This window comes from Cavia porcellus, unplaced genomic scaffold (genome assembly GCF_034190915.1).
Source record: "Cavia porcellus strain 051 isolate PalLab524CR breed Dunkin Hartley unplaced genomic scaffold, mCavPor4.1 scaffold_26, whole genome shotgun sequence".
NCBI classification, from domain to species: Eukaryota; Metazoa; Chordata; class Mammalia; order Rodentia; family Caviidae; genus Cavia; species Cavia porcellus.
This window is the reverse complement of record NW_026947509.1, coordinates 3,227,953-3,245,470: the sequence shown is the minus strand read 5'-3', so window position 1 is coordinate 3,245,470 and position 17,518 is coordinate 3,227,953. Positions and strand designations below refer to the sequence as shown.

Here is a 17,518-nt window from a genome sequence, read left to right as displayed (position 1 = left end):
CTTTTATCCAACATATGGAAAATCCACAACAGATTCTTGGCTTCAACTTAATGAATGCTGAGTGACAGGCTCTCCTAAAGGCCACATCTGTTCTCCAGGATTCAATACAGAAGCCCTGGAGTCTCGGCTTAAACTCCATTTCAAGCTTCAAGCCCACACTTCCAGTTGGGGTTTTGGTCAGTAGACATCCGGGCGCTGGAATTCCAACCCCTAGCTTCTATGCTATGGTAGAATCAAATGGCCACGACTGCCCAGATCAACAGTGTGCATCAGTGGCTTGACTGGCACCAATGCAGAGTCTTTTCCTGTAAAGGGTGGAGAACTGAGATCTAACATGACCTGTCTGCCCTGGTGAGGTGGCCAACTGAGGGACAGGCGTGGAAACGACCCAGAAGCAAACTGACATCAGAAGATGAGTTAGCTCTACCACAAACAAAGGCCCCAGTGAAGTTCTGTGCAGCAAACTCCACAGTCCTTCCTGAACAGACAAGAGAGTAATTCCACCTGAAGTTTCCTCTGGCTTCTCTAAGCAATGCCCAGAAAAGTCACCCTACATCATGCAGGCGTACACCCTAGGGGTCAAGAATCATCCAGAGCCAGATAGGTGTGCAGTAAGACAGCTTCCTGGTGTCTCCTCCCAGCCACATTCACTTTGACCGTAAAGAAAAAGCAACCAATTACCAGGTCTAATTATCTTCCTGCAGCTCTTTCCTGGCAGCAGCTGCCACAACTCTTGCCAGAAGTCTACATCACCAATACCTGATTTCAAAGCTCCAGCTCAGCAAAGGAGGCCACGCAGCCCACGGTAGCTGTGCAGTATATGACATCTACCTCACCCCTCAGGCGGGAGGTGTTCTGAGGCCTGTTGGGGCTTGGGCAGGAGCTATGAGGTCAGGAAGCCTTACTGTGGAGCACTGCTGGGGGTCAGGCAGAGGATTAGGGTGACACAGAACTGCACATCCAGAGCTGCTCTGTGCATGCCACTGGGGGCCCCAAGTCTCTGTTTCCTATGACAAGAGGCATCTCATCTCTGAGGGCTTCCCAGGCATCACAGGAGTCTGAGTTATCTCTGAAGGAGTCAGGGAGCCCCAGAGGTCTGATGATGCTGTCCTTGAGAAAGGCGAGCTGTGTGAACACACAATGCATGCACAAACTAAACCAGGCCTTGTGCCCAGGGAGAGCCCCCCTGAGACTCAGGAGAGGAAGGTTATGCCCAGGAGGGCACTGGTGACCATATCCATAGGAAAGAAGGTTTGAGCCTCATTCCACATATCCTTGGCCAGCAATTTATGGCTACAAAAATCCCCTCAGTAAGGATGGGAAGAAGACTTTCCTTAAGCTGTGGCAGGGTCAGAGCAGTTTCCCGTGGTTCTCCTGACACCGGGAATGCTGGCTAAGCAGAGCTGTCTGAGGCAGGGCTCTCTGCTGCCCAGCGCCCTGGACACTGATGGTGAGGGGTAGTGGGCACAGCAAGTGGGCCATAGATCCTCTGTTGGTGACTGAATGTGAGGGGCAGAGCACTTTGTATCTGTACTGGTGACAAAACTTTACCTATGCTATGATTTTCTTTCACCATGGTTGGAAGCTAGGTACAGTGAGAAACAGGCGTAAAAGAGAGCAGTTGGGTGGGGAGGGGAGACGGCAGCAAGGTGAGTCGGGCAGAACCCAAGCAGCATCCGGATATGTTATTGCCCCTGCCTCCTGGGCTTTCCACCCTTTCAGTCTCGCAGGGTGCAGAACTGACCAGGTTTCAAACTTCTCTGCTCCCTGCCACAGAAACTGTAGCCATCAGTGTGCTGTTTCCTGGGCCCCAGTGCTGCCGTTAGCCCGGGCAGTCCCCAACCTGGTAGTCTCCAAAACTGTTCACTCTGACAGGGAAGAGCAGGACTCTCCTCACATGTCCGTGCCTTGCTGCCCACTAGAGGTGCTCATTCTGGGCATTATTACCACAAAAGTCACCTTGTCCTCAGGAGCACCCGGTGCCTGAGAAAGGCAGCATCTCCTTGGCCTTTGCCAGCACCCTGCCCATAAGTGAAAGCCTGGCCATCTCATCCATTGTTCATCATAGTCCAGCATTCACCTCCAGAATCCTGGCTCCCACCGCACTTAACTGGCTGTCAACTGGAGCAGAGGCTCAGCAGAACTCTGCTGCTTCATCCTAACCACCACTGTCACAGCAGGTTCTGCATACAGATGGTCCCTTATTCATACTGTCCTCCTACCTCCCTGACAAAACCCAGGCAAGTGCCTGCACCAGGCAGAAGCTGGGGAAGTAGTGACTGACTTGTTGGACACAAGGACCGACAATGTGACAGCTGCCATCCATCAAGATTCCAGCCACTGTTTCCAGGCCACCCAAAGCGTTTCCACTGCTGAGCCTGCTGCATGTAGCAATGTCATCTGACTTATTAATTAATGCAAACATGGTTCCTCCAAATGCTCCAGGGCATGGTTTTTTAAAAAACCCAGAACATTTAAAAAAGGATAAAAATAACTTGCGCAGCACAAAAATAGCTGAGGTTTTCCTCCTAGTCCTTTCATCCCAGAAACCCCCCCCCCTCTTCTTTTTCCACTTGCCCTTTGGCCTGCTGCCAGAGTTTGCTAATTAGGTTAATGGACTGACTGTGTAATTGTTCTCCCTCTCCACATTCCCATCCACTACACTGGTCCTCTCCACTACCTGCCTCTCATTTGTGACAACAACTTCCATTGTCACTTGCTTCTGAGACTTTGGGGTTTTAGGTGAATCCCCTAAGGCAGAGAACAGAAAATGCTACTATTTTGGTTTGTCTGATCTACAATGGGGCCATTCTGTGGAGTTTCTAAGCAGTGCAGGGCTCCTGGGAAAGGGGAAATCTGACCTGGTGGACCTGGGCCAGGGAGCCCTATGCTGAGGAATGGGATGGCAGGAGCAGAATCCTGACCTTTCCTTCCAGTTACTGGGCTTTGGCATTTTGTTTTCATCAGTTTCAGATGAAGGTAACAAGCCAGGAGCCTCAGGAATGTCTGCCCTACCTTTGGCCACCAGCGTCTAGTACAGCCAGTCACAGAGGTCACGTGGCTGAGGACTGTCCCTAGCCCCAACCCCCAGTTCACTAGGAACCATTCTCCCTCTCTGTCCTTCAGAAGCCAAGGCTCTCTTCTCTATTGTTCTTTTGGGGTATGCTGGTTCTCCAGAAATCTGCTTCACTAAGGAGACCAGATGTCAATGTTCTTGCTGCTGGACTGTGAAGTTACTCCACAGGAACTCTGGGCACAGTGCACGTCTCTGAAGTGAGGTGGTAGAAGGTGTTGGTGTCTGAGCCTTAGGAAGCTTCTTTTTCTGCTTCTGCCTTTGCCATCCAGGCTTCAAGGCAACCCCTAGATTCCCAAGGCAGGTTAGAGTGCTGGTCAGAATCCAGAGGCCTCAATCTGTGGTGCAGCACTTACTCAGCATGCAAGAGACCCTAGGTTCAATTCCAGCACCGAAAAAAATTTCAGGGGGAGTTTTGAATGGGGGTCAGGAGTAGGTTGCTCCTACAAAAGTAGACTTTTCTAGTGATTCATAGACTTTATATCGTGCTGTTTTATGAATGAAATACCTCTAAGCTCTCTTTCACCTGAGGCAGGAAGTGATCAGACTCTGGCATACCCTGCCCTGCTGTGGCAGGCTGTCCTCTGTGCTCCCTCCTGCCATCCTTGACTTTCATTTTTGGCACTAGGGAACCTCCAGAACCCCATATCCTCCTTTGTTGTGTGAGCTTCTGGTGCCAGGGGCAGAGTGTGGGCATATGACAGACCTCCAGTAGATGTTCAAAAAATAATTAATGGATTAAACTAATTAGAGTGTAATTCCCATGAAAGAATGCCCACAGTTCATGGCCATCCCTTGAGGATGGCTGCTCTGCCTAGGGACATCGGTCTTCCCGTGACTGTCTGCGCACCACTGCCCTCTGCTGACAACATCCAAAGCTACCCCAGGGCTGCACAGACTTCAGGGCTTGCTAAGGTTTCCTTCCCCCAACGTAAGACACAAATTCTGGGCAAACCAGTTTCTCTTCAGCTGGCTTCTCTTCAGGTTTGTTTTACTCTGACTGCCTTGTATGGAATCCATGAAACCTGGGAAGTATAAGAAGAACAAGATCTCCTTTGACTCCCAGTGGAAGGCATTTAACTTGAGAAAATAAACACTGGGACACACATTCCTGGCATAGCAGGACTTTTACTTTGGACTATTATTGTCATTAATGGACGACTGCATCGAAGGACCTATACCTGTTCTTACTGAAGAACAGCAACAGTGCTTGCAGCAGAAACAAAAGAGACAAAGGATCAACCAGAAGAGTTCAAGACCAGTCAGTCATTCCTCTCAATTTCTAGTTTTATTTGGAACACTTAAAATGGAACCCAGAGTCTTGTGCATGCTAGGCAAGTGCTCTACCCCTGAGGCACACCCATCCATCTTAAAAAGAACTATTCCTTCCCATCCTGCCTGACTCAACAGCCCTTTGGTAAAGGATAAGAGATGAGATAAATGGGAAGAGAAATCAAATACAGGTATTGCCAATCTTAGAGCTTCCATTGCTGTCTCCCTGCTGGAACATGCTTTCTGCTTCACTTATAGGTATTTATGAACTTGCCCTAATGTCTGCTCCTGACCTTAGTAGCTTTTTCTTTTTTTGTACTGGGGATCAAACTCAGGACTTCGTGCTTATCAGGCAGGGGCTTATGCCACTGAGCTAAATCCCCAGCCCCTCACTAGCTCTTAAAATACTTAATCCAACACAATTACTGCAAAATGTCTGAAATCAATAGATATTGAATTCCTAAGGTTAAATATAGTATATAAATGGCTAATAATTTGCCAGTAGTAATACATAAATTTAAAGAAAGAAAAATCACAGTTATTGCTAAGATATTATTTAAATTTGCTGAAGAATTGTTTTCATCTCTCAAAATTCAATTCAATACTAGGGGTAGCTTAGGACTTGGTAGGCATTTGAATATCGGAATCGGAAGTTCAGGGAAGAGGTCTGGATTTCAGTACTAATCCAGGAGTCCTACTGCACGGTGTAGTAGCTAAAACACATAGGAGTAACCTAGGGAAAAGTTGAATGGGTAATAACTAAAGCAAATCCTGGTGTCTTAGGACTCTAAGGATGAAAGGTCAGGGGAGGAAGAAGAGGAAAGGTCAGAAGAGGAAGAGGAGTGAGAAAGAATGGGACCCAAAAGTCCAAGGGCATGGTATGCTTAGGGATTTGGTGGCCAGTGGCCTCAAATGCAGATGAGTAATCTAGTTGAAAAAGTTTAGTTGAAAGTCCTGGACTGAACATCCATCAGTGTTCCTTAGATTTAAAATGTCCCCCAAAGTACTCGCTTCAAGCAGCACATATACTAAAATTGGAACAACACAGAGAAGATTAGCATGGCCCCTGCGCAAGAATGACATGCAAATTCGTGGTGTTCCATATTTTTATAAAAAAGTTGTGGTATTTTTATACAATGGAGTACTACTGAGCTATAAAGAATGATCACATTGAGATATTTATAAATGATGCAGCCCGAGACCATACTCACGAGTGAAATAAATCAAACTCACATGTATAAATACCAAATAGTCTCCCTAGTGTAAGAAATGGTAAGAATACATTAAAGTATGTGGTAATCATGATTCCCCGTTGTATTACTTTGAAGCCTTATAGTTCTCATTCTTTAGTTAGAATGGTTTTATTCTGGGTTGTTTGATTTTATTGTCTGTGATGGTATGACAGTTATTTTGAAAAAAACAAGACATAATAGCTAGTGCTGATTTAATATCATCTTGTTTTGAAGTCCTACCAAGCTTTTGTTCTTCTGTCTCCATCGATTTTATCATGTTGTATCTTATTGGATTTTATTATATGTGATAGTATAAACAAAGTTTTTATGGACAAGGAGATAATATAATAACCATTGTTCGTTTTCTGTTAGTTGGTTCTGAATACTCTGTAATACTTTCATTCTCTTGAAGGTTTTATACTGTCTTGTTATGCTTGATACTATAGTATATGAAGATATACTCAAATGTTTCAAGGAAAGAGACACTATGGTAGCTACTGTTATGTCAAGTTGTCTTGTGGTGAAACACTATGTTGCTTAAATTGTTCTGTTCTGACCTGTTTTGTTATGTCCTCTTTTATCTTAATCTTTTTTCTAAAATAAAAAAAAAAGTGAAAAAAAATGTCCCCCAAAGGCTCATGTTCAGAGGAGGGGCCTGGTCAAAGAAGGCATAGGTCACTGAGATGATTACCTGAAGAGTATATTCTTATCTCTCTCCTCCCCCTATCAAACTTTACTTTCTGGCCACCATGGAATGAGCAGTTTTCCTCCATCATATGCTCTACCATTTTTTCCTTGGAGACAGCCAACCATGGACTAAACCCATTAAAACTGTGAACCAAAATAAACCCCTCCTTTATTTATTTATTTTTGGTTCCAGGGATCAAATTCATGACCTTGTACTTGCCAGGCAGGTGCTTGTTCTGCTGAGCTAAATCTCCGATGCTAACCCCCCTTTTTTTTTAATCGGCACCGGGATTGAACTCACGACCACGTGCTTGCAAGGCAGGCGCTTATGCTGCTGAACTAAATCCTCAGCCTCATAAACCCTCCTTCTTTAAGTATAGATGCTAGATATTTTGTTCCAAAGATGAAAAAGTGACTAACATGGAAAACTGACACCAGGAGTAAGGTCTTTACTGTAACTATACCTGATCATGTGGTTCAGAAGCCTTTGTAACTGGTTTATAGGGGAGTTTAGAAAGGTCTGAAGATGCTGGTTAGAGAAGACCTAGAATGCTGTAACCTCACTTAATGGGTGATTCTGGTTGGAGCTCAGAAAATCAAAATGCTGATAGGAGTGCAAATAGTAAAGCCCAGAGTAAGGACGCTTCAGATTTGAATAAGGGCTCTACTGAAAAATGCCCTAGAGATAATGTGTGTTACTTTCTGGCAAAGAACTTGTCTTCATTTGGCCCATGACTGAAGACTTTACATGAAGCTAAAATTGAAGGTATAAATAATCCAGGGGGGAAATTTCGAAGAAACTCAATGTCCAGGCTGTGGCATGGATATTGCTGGCTGCTTTCAACCAGATTTACAGTGAGAATCAGCAGCATAGCTCTAAAATGTGAAACTTTTTCAGATTGGCCTGAGAGGAAGTATATGCAATGTTGGAGCCAAGGAGAACATGGTTGTTGAAAAGATTAGCATTAGAGACCGCCTGTTATAGTCTAGAAAGATAATATGGTGTGTGTGTATATATTACATACCACTGCCAGTAGAATGTGGGCTCCACTCTATAATCACACATACTAAGTGGGCCAAATCAACTTTAAATGATTTAAACCATTTTAGTGGAGGTCAGGCCAAGTTTTTCACCAAAGGAGTTGCCAAGATACTTTTATCTTCTAGAACTTTTTACACTTTTTGGAACTGTGATAACAACCAACTTGGCAATGTTGTTTTAAGGCTCAGATGAGATGTCGGTATAAAAATGAAGCAAAAAAAGCCAGGTGAGGTGGCACTGACCTGTAATTCCAGGACTCAGGAGGCTAAGGCAGGAGGGTCACTGTGAGTTCAAGGCCAGACTACAAAGGTTCAGCTACAAAGTGAGCTGAAGGCTAGCCTGAATGGCATAGCAAAAGTCTATCTTGAAAAGACTAAATAAATAAACAAATTAAATTAAATAAAGCAGAAAAGATAACCACAAAATTAAAGAAACCTTGCTTTTCTTGACTGACAAAGAAAATTTTCTTTTTCTCACCTTGTGTGCCAATGTGAGCAATTTATCAAGGATACTCTCCTCTCTGATAGTCTTTTGGAAGCCATGTCTCCACAGCTGGCAAAGAATGATCTACTTAAAGAATGCATCTCAGGGTAGCTGGCAACATCTGAATTATAAAGGACAGTCCCCTTACTCCCTTGTTTTGATTTCAACTCTTCTTCAGAAGCTGGAGAAGGCTGAGTTATGAGATACTGGAGACCTCACAATGGAAATCAGTCTTTTATTGTTCTCTATGGCTCCCAACCCCAAAACACTCCTTCTTCCAATATCATATTTCTATTAGCTGAGGATTTAAGCCCCTAGATTACAGACTTCATCTTATCCCCTTTTATATAGATGAGTGATTTTAATATTTGTGTGGACAACACAACTAACCATGCAGCTCTTCAGGAACCACTGCTCCTCTGAAACTACAAATTCCAATATTTAGCTATAACTCCAGTTCCTTTTTCTTATTATACTCAAATTTTCTTGAAGTCTTGTCCCTTTAAGCTTTTTTTGGGTCCAACTAATTGCTATCTATCTAGCCTGGATCCAATAGTCTCTTGTTGGTATTGTTCTTGACCTTTTGTCTTACTTTATGCACTAAAAAAATCTCTAGCGCTGCCTTTCCATGCTGAGACAAACCCATCGAGGACTACTTCCAGAGCACCGCCTTTGCGATCAACTTTCAGATCTACCAATGGTCTGCTTCTGAGAGTTTTGTTGGGTTCCTCACTTATTCCCCACAATGGCTTTTCCAAATCTTAAGGCTCCAAACCTACCCCTTCTCTCTCAGCTCAGAAGATGGTCTTGCTTCTTGTGTGATAAAGAGAAAGCATCTTCTCGCCCCTGCATTTACCTATCTGCTCACACTCTCACCCACCTCTTTTCTCTTCCCCTCTGCCTCAGAGGCAATAGGAGCCTCCTGTTTTCATGGCTCTAGGCCTTTGAGCCTAACATTAATGTTTCCCCTGAGAATATTTTGTTTCTTCTTTCTCCTTTATTTTTGATGTCTCCATCTTTCTGAATCTATGAATTATAAAAATGCCAAAATCTTTGCATCTTAAAACATAACACTCTTTCATTGCCTGGTATCTCCTTTTGGCCATCTTAATCTCTTCTGTTCATGACAGATATAGATAACAGTATAAAGCAGTGGCTACTAATTTCTTACCTCTTCAGTTCTTAGGGTCAGTTCCAGTGTGAACTCCAATACAACTGAAACTCTTCTGGTCCAGGTCCCATGTGATCTCAAAATAACTACAGTCAGCCAGCTCATTTTGATTCTCATTTTGCTTAATCCTTATATATACTGACTGTTACCTCCTCAAAATCCTCTTGGTCTCTCACTCCTCAAACAACCCTAGTCGCCTTTTAGCTCTCTGAGAATCTGCCGTGCCTCTCTGGTGGACTCTGTGTCTTCTCTCTAAATGGTCAATGTGATTGTTTCCCAGGGTTTGTCCAAGTCATCTCTCCTTACACTACAGCTTCTTAACTCTGCTCTGTCTGCTGAGGACTCCTACTGCAATCCATTCCTGAACTGTCAGACTGAGACTCCAACTCAGCTACCAAACATCTCAGCTGGAAGTATCAAAGAAACCTCATGACCATCACAGCTAGAACTGAACATAACTGTGTCCCACCTCATGCCCATCTGCCTTGGGACTTTCCAGTTTTCTTCACTTTAGCTCTGCCTTACCTCATGATTTTACTCTATAAAATTCCCTAGAAAATACAGAATCTTTGACAACCCGCTCACAACTCCGGGCTTGTACCGTGTCAGATCAGGCTTGACCCACTGCTGCAGCCCTATAAAATGCGTAAGTGCATTCCCTCCTACTTAGGAGACTGAGGTAGGAAGATTGCTTGAGTGTAGAAGTTTGAGGCCAGGCTGGACAACACAGCAAAACCCAGACACAAAAGGAAGCAGATCTGCTCCAAGTAGTTGAAAGCATATCCTCGGAACCAAGAGTGAATGTAAGGGGACTGAATATGTAGAAGCACTGGGAACTTCCTGGAAATGATAGAACTGTCTACCACTTTTTTGCTGTTATTTATTTATGTATTTATTTTTGAGGCAGAGTCTTGCTGTGTAGTTCAAGCTGGTCCTGAACTCATTATGTAGCCTAGGCTGGCCTTGAGCTTGCAGCAATCCTCCTGCTTCAGCTTCCTGAATGCTGGCATTACAGGCGTACAGGTATACATCACCACACCTTGACTCCGTCTACATCTGCACTGTGGTGTTGGGCAGGTGCATATACCCAGGGTCACGCTGCATCAAACTGTGTTTTCTACAATAATCCTCAGTAAACTTTATTTAAAAAGTTTCCTTCTATGTCATCGACTGCATGGAGGGCACAGCTCCAAAATCCTGTCCAGGCAGTGGGAAGCTCAGCCCCACCCCAACTAAAGACGTACCAGTATCAGAGACTACCTTGGAAAGTTTTCCAGTGCATTGTATTATGCCTTCCCCTCTTTTCCTGGGCAAACAATGACAGCCAGACCCTCAAGCTCCTTGGGTCTGCAGGAAGGTGAACAGACACCGTCACTCTAGTCCTGCAGGAGGCGCTGCAACTGTCGCCATCTCTCTGCGCCCGCCCTCACAGCCACCCCAAGCCGCAATATCCCTCATGCCCATTGGCCGAGTGCAGCCTGACCGTCCAATAAGGAGAGGTGTTGTTTCTACGAAGGGCACCGCCTTCTTCGGGCGGTTGCGGCGGCGGGTGGATTGGAGGCCTTGAGTACAAATCCCGGCCAAAATGCCACAGTACCAGACCTGGGAGGAGTTCAGTCGCGCGGCCGAGAAGCTCTACCTCGCGGACCCAATGAAGGTGAGTCGCTACCGAGGCTTGCTCAGGCCGCAGGAGCTGTCGTGGTACTCTGGGCGTGTGGCAGGCGAGCAGGGACGCCGCCGGCCGAGCCCAAGTGCGGACTCAGCCCCATCCGCGTCTCTGTTCGGGCCAGTCCGTGAGCTCGCGAGGCCGGACGCCTGCCCCCCAGCGCTGCTGTCCAGGTGCTGAGTCCCCGCCTCCAGGACGTCGCGGCGTCGTGAATACAAGATGGTGGTAATTTTCTGCTACCGCTCAGGCAGCCCTCGGAGTGCCTTTTGGAAGCACCGGTACCGCTCCCCGGACTAGGCATTTGCAGCCTTTTCAGGGGTCAGTGATCTTTTGAGAACTTGGCGGATGTTCACACTCCTTACAATAACGCACATTTCTGTAAAAGGTTTGCCAGTGATTTTCCTCCCTGTGTCATCAAGTCAGATTAAGCTTTGAGGGAGACAAAAAGAGTCAACTTGTCCCTTAGGCCGATATAGGTACGCGTACTGTGAATATGACCTTTGGAAAATGAAGAAAATGAAAATCAGTTAATCTAAGAAAACTGCACTCAAGATTACTATGTAAGATTTTTAATCATCAATAGATAACAAAAAGGTGAGAAAAAAAATAAAATGGAAACAAAGCTTGGAAAAGAGACGAAGAGGGTTTGAAGAGAGGGGAGGGGGAGGGGGAGGGGAATGGGAAAAAGAGAATTAAGAGATGTCATGTACAGGCACAAATTCCCTACGAGAAATGTGATCATTGTGCATATCTAAATTGCACTAATTAATAAAGTGAATAAATAACAGGTACTGTGTTTTAAAGGTATACATTGTCTAGTAACCTGTAGCTCCAGCACTACATTATTACACTATTTGTAATAAGCATTAATTTAAACTGTGCACCAAGATATGTTGTTATTGTAATTAAAAATAGGCCATGGAAAGACGGATAAGCAACAAGAAGCAAAACATTCTGTATACCATTCTAAAGTGATACAATAATAGCTTATTTTATAGGTCTGTGGTAAATGGTGAAATGATTAAGGTATTGTTGAAATGGAAAGCTTTGTGACATTGGTGATTGCTGATTTTCCTTTTACTTGCAGACCCATTGTTTTTTTTTTTTTTCCAGTCAAGCATTATACCATGAGACTGTAGAGAATTTTTGCCTGGAAGTTCCCCCTGGGTAAACAAAATATAGATGTTTTTGAATCATTATTTCTAATGAAGCCAGAGAATATTCTTTTAGCTAACAGCTAAAAATTTTCTTAGTTGTCACATGTAGTATATTTTAAAATTTTAGTTTCTTTTTGTTTGTAAAAAATTGTATTTCTTAAAATATATAAAACAATTAAGTCATGTGTTCTTTACATAATGTGGTCATTATTATGTATATCTACTTAAATTCTTAATGAGTTCCCATTTCTCCCTCATCAAGACAAATTTCATCAAGATGTAACATATTTTTTGCAGTCTCAGCAGTGCAAAGAATAAACAGCTGGCTAAATGTTACTGATAGTCCTTAGCAAAAACCTGATGCTGCTGCAATATGCTGTGCTCACATCCACCCGTAAGGTATTACAAATATCTGAATCATGTCTCGGCTATCTAACTGTACAGTACTGTACACAAAGTGTTATGCAGCCAGGTATAAGTGGTGAATGACTGTGATCCCAGCACTCAGGAGGCTGAACAGGAGGATCACAGTGTAGTGAGTTAAAAGCCAGCCTGAACTACATAGCAAGACCCTGTCTCAAAACAAAAAAAGTATTATGTAGCATGCACAAGGTATTAGTTTGGGGAAAAGTTACTGATACAGTCTTCTTTTCAAGGCATAATTCTGCTTAAAAGTAAAGTATCGTGTTGTGAATTGTTTAACTGAATACTTTAGTCTGAGTCCATCTCCTGGGAGCTGTAGAAAAGTAGAAAGTATGAACTGGATCACAGCAGTGTTTCTTGGATGGATTTGGACTTCTTTTCTTTTGGTACTGGGGATCAAACTCACAGCCTCGCACTCAGCAGGCGGGCACTGGTGCCACTGAGCTAAATCTCCTGCTCGGGTTTTGGACTTTTTAACTATTCATTTGTGCTGATTATTTTTACTTTCTTGAGAGGGGGAACGTGGTATGGGAATTAAACTCTTGTGCTTGCCAGGGAGGAGGCAGGTGCTGTGCCACTGATCTTTATCCCTGGTCCTGTTTTTCCTCTTGCTAATTATATTGTTGTATGTACTTACCAGCAAGAAGGGCCAAACTACCTGATAGCCTCACAGACATTTCCTGAGTATGGATGTGTTTTGGAATTTTTAGTACATCTCCTCAAGGCAGTTGCAAATAAAATATAGTTAACTTAAAAAAATAAATTGTAGCAATAGGAGCAAACTGAAATGACTGTTTTTTTTTTTCAAAATATTTCAGTAATGGTAAGATTGCAGTAAAGATGTCTTTAGGTGTTTTGGGTCTTCTAAAGAGATTCTTTTTAGCACCTGTGTGGCTGATGTGAGGTCCTGAGTTTGATCCCCGGTAAACCCCCCCCCCCCAAAAAAAAAGATCCTTTTTGGTCCATCTGAAGGCTAGATTATTTATGAGTAATGTTTTCTTTATTGTTTCTGAATATTTATTTTTATTTTAGGCACGAGTGGTTCTCAAATATAGGCATGCTGATGGGAATTTGTGTATTAAAGTAACAGATGATTCAGTTGTAAGTATACATTTTTATTTGTTGCATATTTATAGATGTACAGTTGAATTAATCATTTGTTTGAGATGATTTACATAGAATTATGCAGATTAGCCATTGCGTTGCTTATTTTGCATTTCATTTCAGTATGAAGAGTTTAATTTTAGAAGCTGCTTTTGTTTGAGACCTCATCTTTCTTTGTAGTTGAGACTGACTTTGAACTTCCTGTGATCCTCCTGCCTCAGCCTCCCAAACGCTGGGATTACAGGCATGGGCCACCACACTTGATTTAGAAGCTGCTTTTACAGACTGACCCTCAGGAGATAACTTGCTTTTGTGAGAGGCAGTACGTGGGCATGGCGCAGCAGTCATGCTCTTCACACCTTAAGCAAGGGTATAATAGATACTAAAAGTGGGTATCAAGGAGTAAAGGCTCCAAGTTTCTTGTGTGAGAAGTAAACAGTATTTGCTGCCCCCTCTCCCAGTGGTGGTGAGCCTGTGGGCAGCAGGCTGTGCCACTGAAGGCTGTAAAATGTTCTCCGTCCCTGCTGTGTCTGCTCTTTTCCTCCTCTAGTCTTCCTCATAGTTCATTCATTCCTTAGCCCGCTTTCATTGGGTTCTCAGGGCAGATTTCACTGACACTTCTTTTGGTGACAGTTCATCAGCAGTGCCTTAATTTTCAAACCAGTGGAGACCACTCAGTTTAAAACTTGCTCTATCTTGCTGCTTTTGATAGGAAGACCATTCATGGGAATCATTGTTTTGACACTTGTGCCTCCATTTTATGTTGGCTTTTGTTTTGTTTTGTTTTTTTGTTCTTTTGGTTTTTTTTGCTAATTGCTTCTTTGTTTTCCCAGGATTCTGTCATAGGTTGTCTTTTCAATCTCTTCTGAAGCAGTACCCTTAAGTCAAGCCTAGTACTACCTGTATCTTTGTCTGCCTCCAGATTTGTATGTTTAGTTCCTATTTAACTTGTGGTGTCTAACTCCTAATGAATATCTTTAGCTGACATATCCCCTTGAAGTGGAACATGTCTGGTCCTCTCTACCTGGCTCCTCCTCTTCCGTAAGTTGCAATGTCATCCACCTTGTGAGAAACTCAGATCTGTATCTGGCCTCTTCCTTGCCCTTGGTCTCCTGTCCCCTGTTTTTTTACCCGAAAAATGTGTATTGGTCTCTTGATAAAATACCATACATACACTTGACTAGGCATTTGGAACTTTTGAGAAGTTTCTGGTGGGGTTTGTATAGTTTTTCATCTATATCAGTGGCACTTATCAGTTGGCATTTGGGCCGGTGTGGTGGCTCACACCTGTAATCCAGCATTTAGGATGCTGAGGCAGGAGGATTGTTGCTAATTCAAAGCCAGCCTGTGCTACAAAGTGAGCTCAGAGCCAGCCTGAACTGCACAGCGAGACTCTTGTCTCAAAAAGACAAACAACAAACTGGACGTGATGACACACTCCTGTAAGCCCAGCACTTGGAAGGCTGAGGCAGGAGGATTGTTCGAAGTTTGAGACCAGTCTGGGCTACAAAGTAAGCTTAAGGCCAACCTGAACTGCAAGCAAGACCTTGTCCCAAAAAGACCAAAACAACAAAAAACCTTGGCATTTGATTGTTCTATTTTGTTTTGTTTTTGTAGTACTGGAGGGAAACCATAGTTTTTGCAAGAAATACATTCCTAGCTCCTTCGTTATTTTTTATTTTGAGGCAAGTTCTTGCTAATTGCCTAGGCAGGGTTCAAACTTTGATAGTCCTGCCTTAGCCTCTTGAGTACTGGTATTACAAACTTCCCAGCACACCTGGCTAAAATACTGTCTTTAAGGAGTTGAATTCCTGGAGGATTGGGAATTTGATGGGTTTCTTTAGTGTGGCCTCCAGAGAAATTAGAGAAAAACAATGATAGGAAAGACACTAATGTTTTGCTGGGGATTTAGCTCAGCGGCATAAGCGCCTGCCTTGCAAGCAGGCAGTCATGAGTTCGATCCCGGGTACCGATAAAAAGGAAAAAGACAAAAAAAAGAAAGACACTAATGTTTTAACTCAATTATATGTTTTCTGCACTGCCATTGTCTGGTTTCACTTAACGTGTGCTTCTAAACTTCTGGACAGTGTTTGGTGTACAGAACAGATCAAGCTCAAGATGTGAAGAAGATTGAAAAGTTCCACAGTCAGCTGATGCGACTCATGGTAGCCAAGGAGGCCCGCAATGTTACCATGGAAACAGACTGACAGTTTGAAAAGATTCTGTTTGTCCTGTTTGCAGGAAGTAAATATCTTTTGAAATTGAGAAAGTATTGGGACAGAAAAGAAGTGGGCTATTCAAAAGCCAAGAGATCATTTTTTGGATTTTCTTTTTAATGTCAATCTTAGAGCTGTAGGACTATAAATGCTTTTCATTACGGAACCATTATTTTTTGGTAATTGAACAAGAAATGCATCTATCTTAGAAACATTTTATAGAGACTTTTTGCAAAATGTATAATTATTTCTGTGATAAACATGCATCAATAATTTTAAAAATAAAATACCAGGAAAAGCCAGTTCCTACATTTAATTCATCTGCCTTTAAGAGAAAGTTAAATGTAATCATTTTGGTGGATTGTTATATTTCTTTTGGAGCATAAATTTTGCACTGTTAATAATCAATAAATATATATAGTAACTAGGATTAATTGCAAAGTATTAACTTGATTTTTTTTTTAATCAGAAAGTGTGTCTAGTTGCTCGTAGTGTAGTCTCAATTATGTCAAAGTTAGTAACAGGTGTCCTTTACCTTAAGCTTTCCCAATTTAAACTCTTCAGTGACTGACTTTGGATCTGGCTTTTAGTGATAAAACAGTAGCAGTCGTCTGAATGTGCAGGCAGAACGATGATTACTGTGGTGGCCTGAACCACCGTGTGACAGATACTGCTTACGTCTCACCTGTAGTTTCTCAGAAGGACCACAGAGTATCCAACTGGTAAATCTTTGTACTTTATGGTACCCTGTTCATTTTTCCTTGTAAGTAAGATGTTAAGGATGACTATCACAACTGTGTATTTATCCTGTATCTGTAATATGATTTTACTGTCCAAAGATAATTTCACAGGTGAATTCCTCAGAGTGAAAGGCAGGCACTGCATTAAAATATTTTTGTAAAACATTTTAGTGTGGAAAGTTACATTAGCCATGAATTTTGACATGTTTCAGAGAGATCAGTAAATAAAATAAGTACACAAATATATTTTGTTTTGGTGAAGTTTTTTTTGTTTTGTTTTGTTTTGTTTTGTTTTTGGTAGCAGGGATCGAGCTTGCAACCTTGTGCTTGCTAGGCAGGTGCTTACACTGCTGAGCTAAATCCCCAGCCCTTGTTGAAGTATTTAATCTCTCAAAAGTTAGCAATTTCTTGACCAGTGTATACTCATTTACTCTAAAGTGACCCTAATGATACTGCAAGTAAAAGTTTTTATTAGTTTTCTTGGTACTTTTTTATTATACAGCTTTCTCTGAGCTGTATGCTGATGACAGGAATTGTTTTCTTGAATTAGGAAGGCTGCATCAGATAGTATAGAATTTTTGCGCCCTAGAACTAATTAGGGTGAGCCTGGCAAAGAGCATGGCTATGTTTTACTCTTTTAAAACTTCTGCTTGTAGCACTGCTTCATAGAGACACTCTGGCATGGAAGGTCTGATATTTGGGTTCCTTGAGATCTTGTAGCTTGTAGTGGAGTCTTTAGAAAAAGAGAGCCTAAGTCAGGTTGCCTGGGTTGAATCTTGGCTGTTCTGTGTTCTTAGAGGCTGTGTAACACCTGAGTATAATATTCGTACCCTGAATATTTTTCTTTTAAATCAGAAACTGTTATCTAGTTGGTATAATCACACTTTCATGGATGTATTTTTAGCAAATTGTTTTGTGCTATTTTGATCAAAGAATGCATTCTACTTGGAGCAGAGCCCTAAATTTTACTGTTAGGCTACAAACATTCTTGGGCCAGGGCATAAGTGCCTGCCTGGCAAGTGTAAGGTCGTGAGTTTGATCCTTGGTGCCGAAAAAAAAAGTGCAAGGCTACAAACATTCTGTATTGTGAAGTGCTGACTTCTCCCTTTCAAGTATTACCTAGCCTACCAGCTTCCTTATAGCTCCAAGTCATTGATTGGAGGCACTGTTGACAGCAGTTTACAGTAGTATCTTCTGCTTCTCTTAGAAGAATCTAGGGGATGAGGATGTGGCTCAGTAATAAAGTTCTTCC

General features: G+C 42.7%; 1 protein-coding gene and 1 non-coding gene across 2 annotated transcripts; both read left to right on the top strand.

Annotated features, from left to right (window-relative positions):
- The first annotated feature begins 5,348 nt into the window (after positions 1–5,348).
- LOC111756478 (U6 spliceosomal RNA) lies at positions 5,349–5,454 on the top strand. Its single transcript, XR_002790961.1, has one exon. It is a non-coding gene; the product is annotated as a U6 spliceosomal RNA (small nuclear RNA).
- Positions 5,455–10,443: 4,989 nt separating this feature from the next.
- Srp9 (signal recognition particle 9) lies at positions 10,444–16,510 on the top strand. Its single transcript, XM_003461368.5, has 3 exons — positions 10,444–10,617; positions 13,239–13,307; positions 15,398–16,510. Exons 1-3 carry the CDS (start codon positions 10,546–10,548, stop codon positions 15,515–15,517), a joined length of 261 nt encoding a protein of 86 aa, XP_003461416.1. The 5' UTR covers positions 10,444–10,545; the 3' UTR covers positions 15,518–16,510.
- The last annotated feature ends 1,008 nt before the right edge of the window (positions 16,511–17,518 follow it).